Source organism: Triticum urartu, chromosome 7A (assembly GCF_056163025.1).
Source record: "Triticum urartu cultivar PI428250 chromosome 7A, HENAU_Tu73, whole genome shotgun sequence".
NCBI lineage: Eukaryota > Viridiplantae > Streptophyta > Magnoliopsida > Poales > Poaceae > Triticum > Triticum urartu.
This window is the reverse complement of record NC_141879.1, coordinates 516,700,307-516,702,186: the sequence shown is the minus strand read 5'-3', so window position 1 is coordinate 516,702,186 and position 1,880 is coordinate 516,700,307. Positions and strand designations below refer to the sequence as shown.

Here is a 1,880-nt window from a genome sequence, read left to right as displayed (position 1 = left end):
CCCAAGTGGACAACATGCCTATTTGCGATTAAACGGTTTGTCTAACACCCTTTCATTCCAGCCATCCAATTGCACCATCAATCAAGATTCTGGGCGTACACAATTGCACCATCCAAGCAAGCAACCACGTCAACGCATCCTAATTTTGTGCAATCCCCTGTCAATTCCCTGCGCTTTTGTTTTCTCTTCTTCTGGTCCGGTCCTGACCTTGTCAGCCTTCCGGCCAGTAAGCACGAGGCTGCAGCTCGTCAATGAAGCTCTACAATATTGCACAGCGTTCGCACATGCGCACGCGCATAAAAGCATGCAGCTTGTACACAAGCACTACTACATAAGCATATGCTTCCATTCATGTTCCACACATTCTCTCCTTGCTTGCTTCTTCTGCACTGTGCAGCGATCGCTCTCATCACCAGACACCGGTCAATAGGCATGGCGTCCTCCAGGGCTCCTTGTTGGGTCGCGCTGCTCCTCTTCGTTGCTCTGGTTGCCACCGCCAATGGCAGCGAGCTCTCCGCAGGTTACTACGAGAAGACGTGCCCCAACGTGCAGCACGTCGTGCGGTCAGTGATGGCGAGCAGGGTCGCCGCCCAGCCGAGGATGGCCCCCGCCGTCCTCCGCCTCTTCTTCCATGACTGCTTCATCAACGTATATACGCACCTCTATTCTATACTTGTACATATACTCTACCTACTACGGTACTATGTATGGTTACATTTGCTAAATACTGTACGATTTACAAATGACATGCCAGGGATGCGACGCTTCGGTCCTCCTGGACGCAACTCCTTCCTCCCCCGGCGAGAAGGATGCGGAGCCGAACGCCTCCCTAACCGGCTACACCGTCATCCACGACATCAAGTCCGCGCTCGAGCACGACTGCCCGGCCACCGTCTCCTGCGCCGACGTCATCGCCCTTGCGTCCCGCGACGCCGTCGCCCTGCTCGGAGGTCCCACCTGGAGCGTGCCCCTCGGCCGCAAGGACTCACGCTTCGCCGCCGACCCGGAGTCCACCAAGAAGGGCCTCCCCAGTCCCAAAGACGACCTCGGCGAGCTCGTCACCATGTTCGCGGAGCTCAACCTCGATGCTCGTGACATGACGGCGCTCTCCGGTGCCCACACCGTCGGGATGGCCAGCTGCGACACCTACAGGGACCGTGTCTACGGCCCTAATGGCGACATCGACCCCTTCTTCGCACAGACCACGAGGCAGACGTGCCAGGGTACTTCTGGTAAGGCGCCGTTCGACGTGCAGACACCGATGAGGTTCGACAACGCCTACTACAGGAACCTTATCGCGCGGCGCGGTCTCCTTACCTCAGACCAGACTCTCTACGGCGGTGGAGGTCTGCAGGACAATCTTGTGGAGATGTACAGCGCCGACGGTGAGGCGTTCGCGAGGGACTTTGCCAAGGCCATGGTGAAGATGGGAAACATACCTCCGCCAAAGGGAATGCCCGTGGAGGTGAGGCTGAGGTGCTCCATGGCCAACTACTGATTGCTTGATTCCAAGTGCATGCAACCCAGCCCGATTGTATCGGATTCAATTATTATTTTGAAATGTACAATTTGTAACTAGTATCCGTGCTAATTTTTTTGTGTACAGTGTCGTATCAACAGAACGTTTGGCGCATTTGTGGTACCCAAACATGTGCGTGTGTGCAATAAATGGTCTTTTTCGAGAAATATAGCGAGTCCTCCATTCTTAAAGTATAAAGTGCACTTGTTTTTCTAAAGTCAAATATTCCTACGTTTCATCAAGCTTATATCAACCCCTACAATACTACATAAATGATATATGATCTCCCTCCAAAAAATGAAATATGAGAAATATATTTCATAACATATAAATGTTAATGTTTTTGTCTGTAAACTTGATC

At 52.7% G+C, this 1,880-nt stretch overlaps 1 protein-coding gene across 1 annotated transcript; it reads left to right on the top strand.

Annotated features, from left to right (window-relative positions):
- Window positions 1-352: 352 nt before the first annotated feature.
- LOC125523332 (peroxidase P7-like) lies at window positions 353-1,599 on the top strand. The gene is made up of 2 exons (XM_048688380.2): window positions 353-648; window positions 755-1,599. Exons 1-2 carry the CDS (start codon window positions 433-435, stop codon window positions 1,496-1,498), a joined length of 960 nt encoding a protein of 319 aa, XP_048544337.2. The 5' UTR covers window positions 353-432; the 3' UTR covers window positions 1,499-1,599.
- The last annotated feature ends 281 nt before the right edge of the window (window positions 1,600-1,880 follow it).

Excerpts from the sequence above, each read along its gene's own strand:
- LOC125523332 (XM_048688380.2), top strand. The coding sequence starts at position 433 with ATGGCGTCCTCCAGGGCTCCTTGTTGGGTCGCGCTGCTCCTCTTCGTT. Across the intron at positions 649-754 it reads TCCATGACTGCTTCATCAAC|GGATGCGACGCTTCGGTCCT; the intron begins GTATATACGCAC and ends ATGACATGCCAG.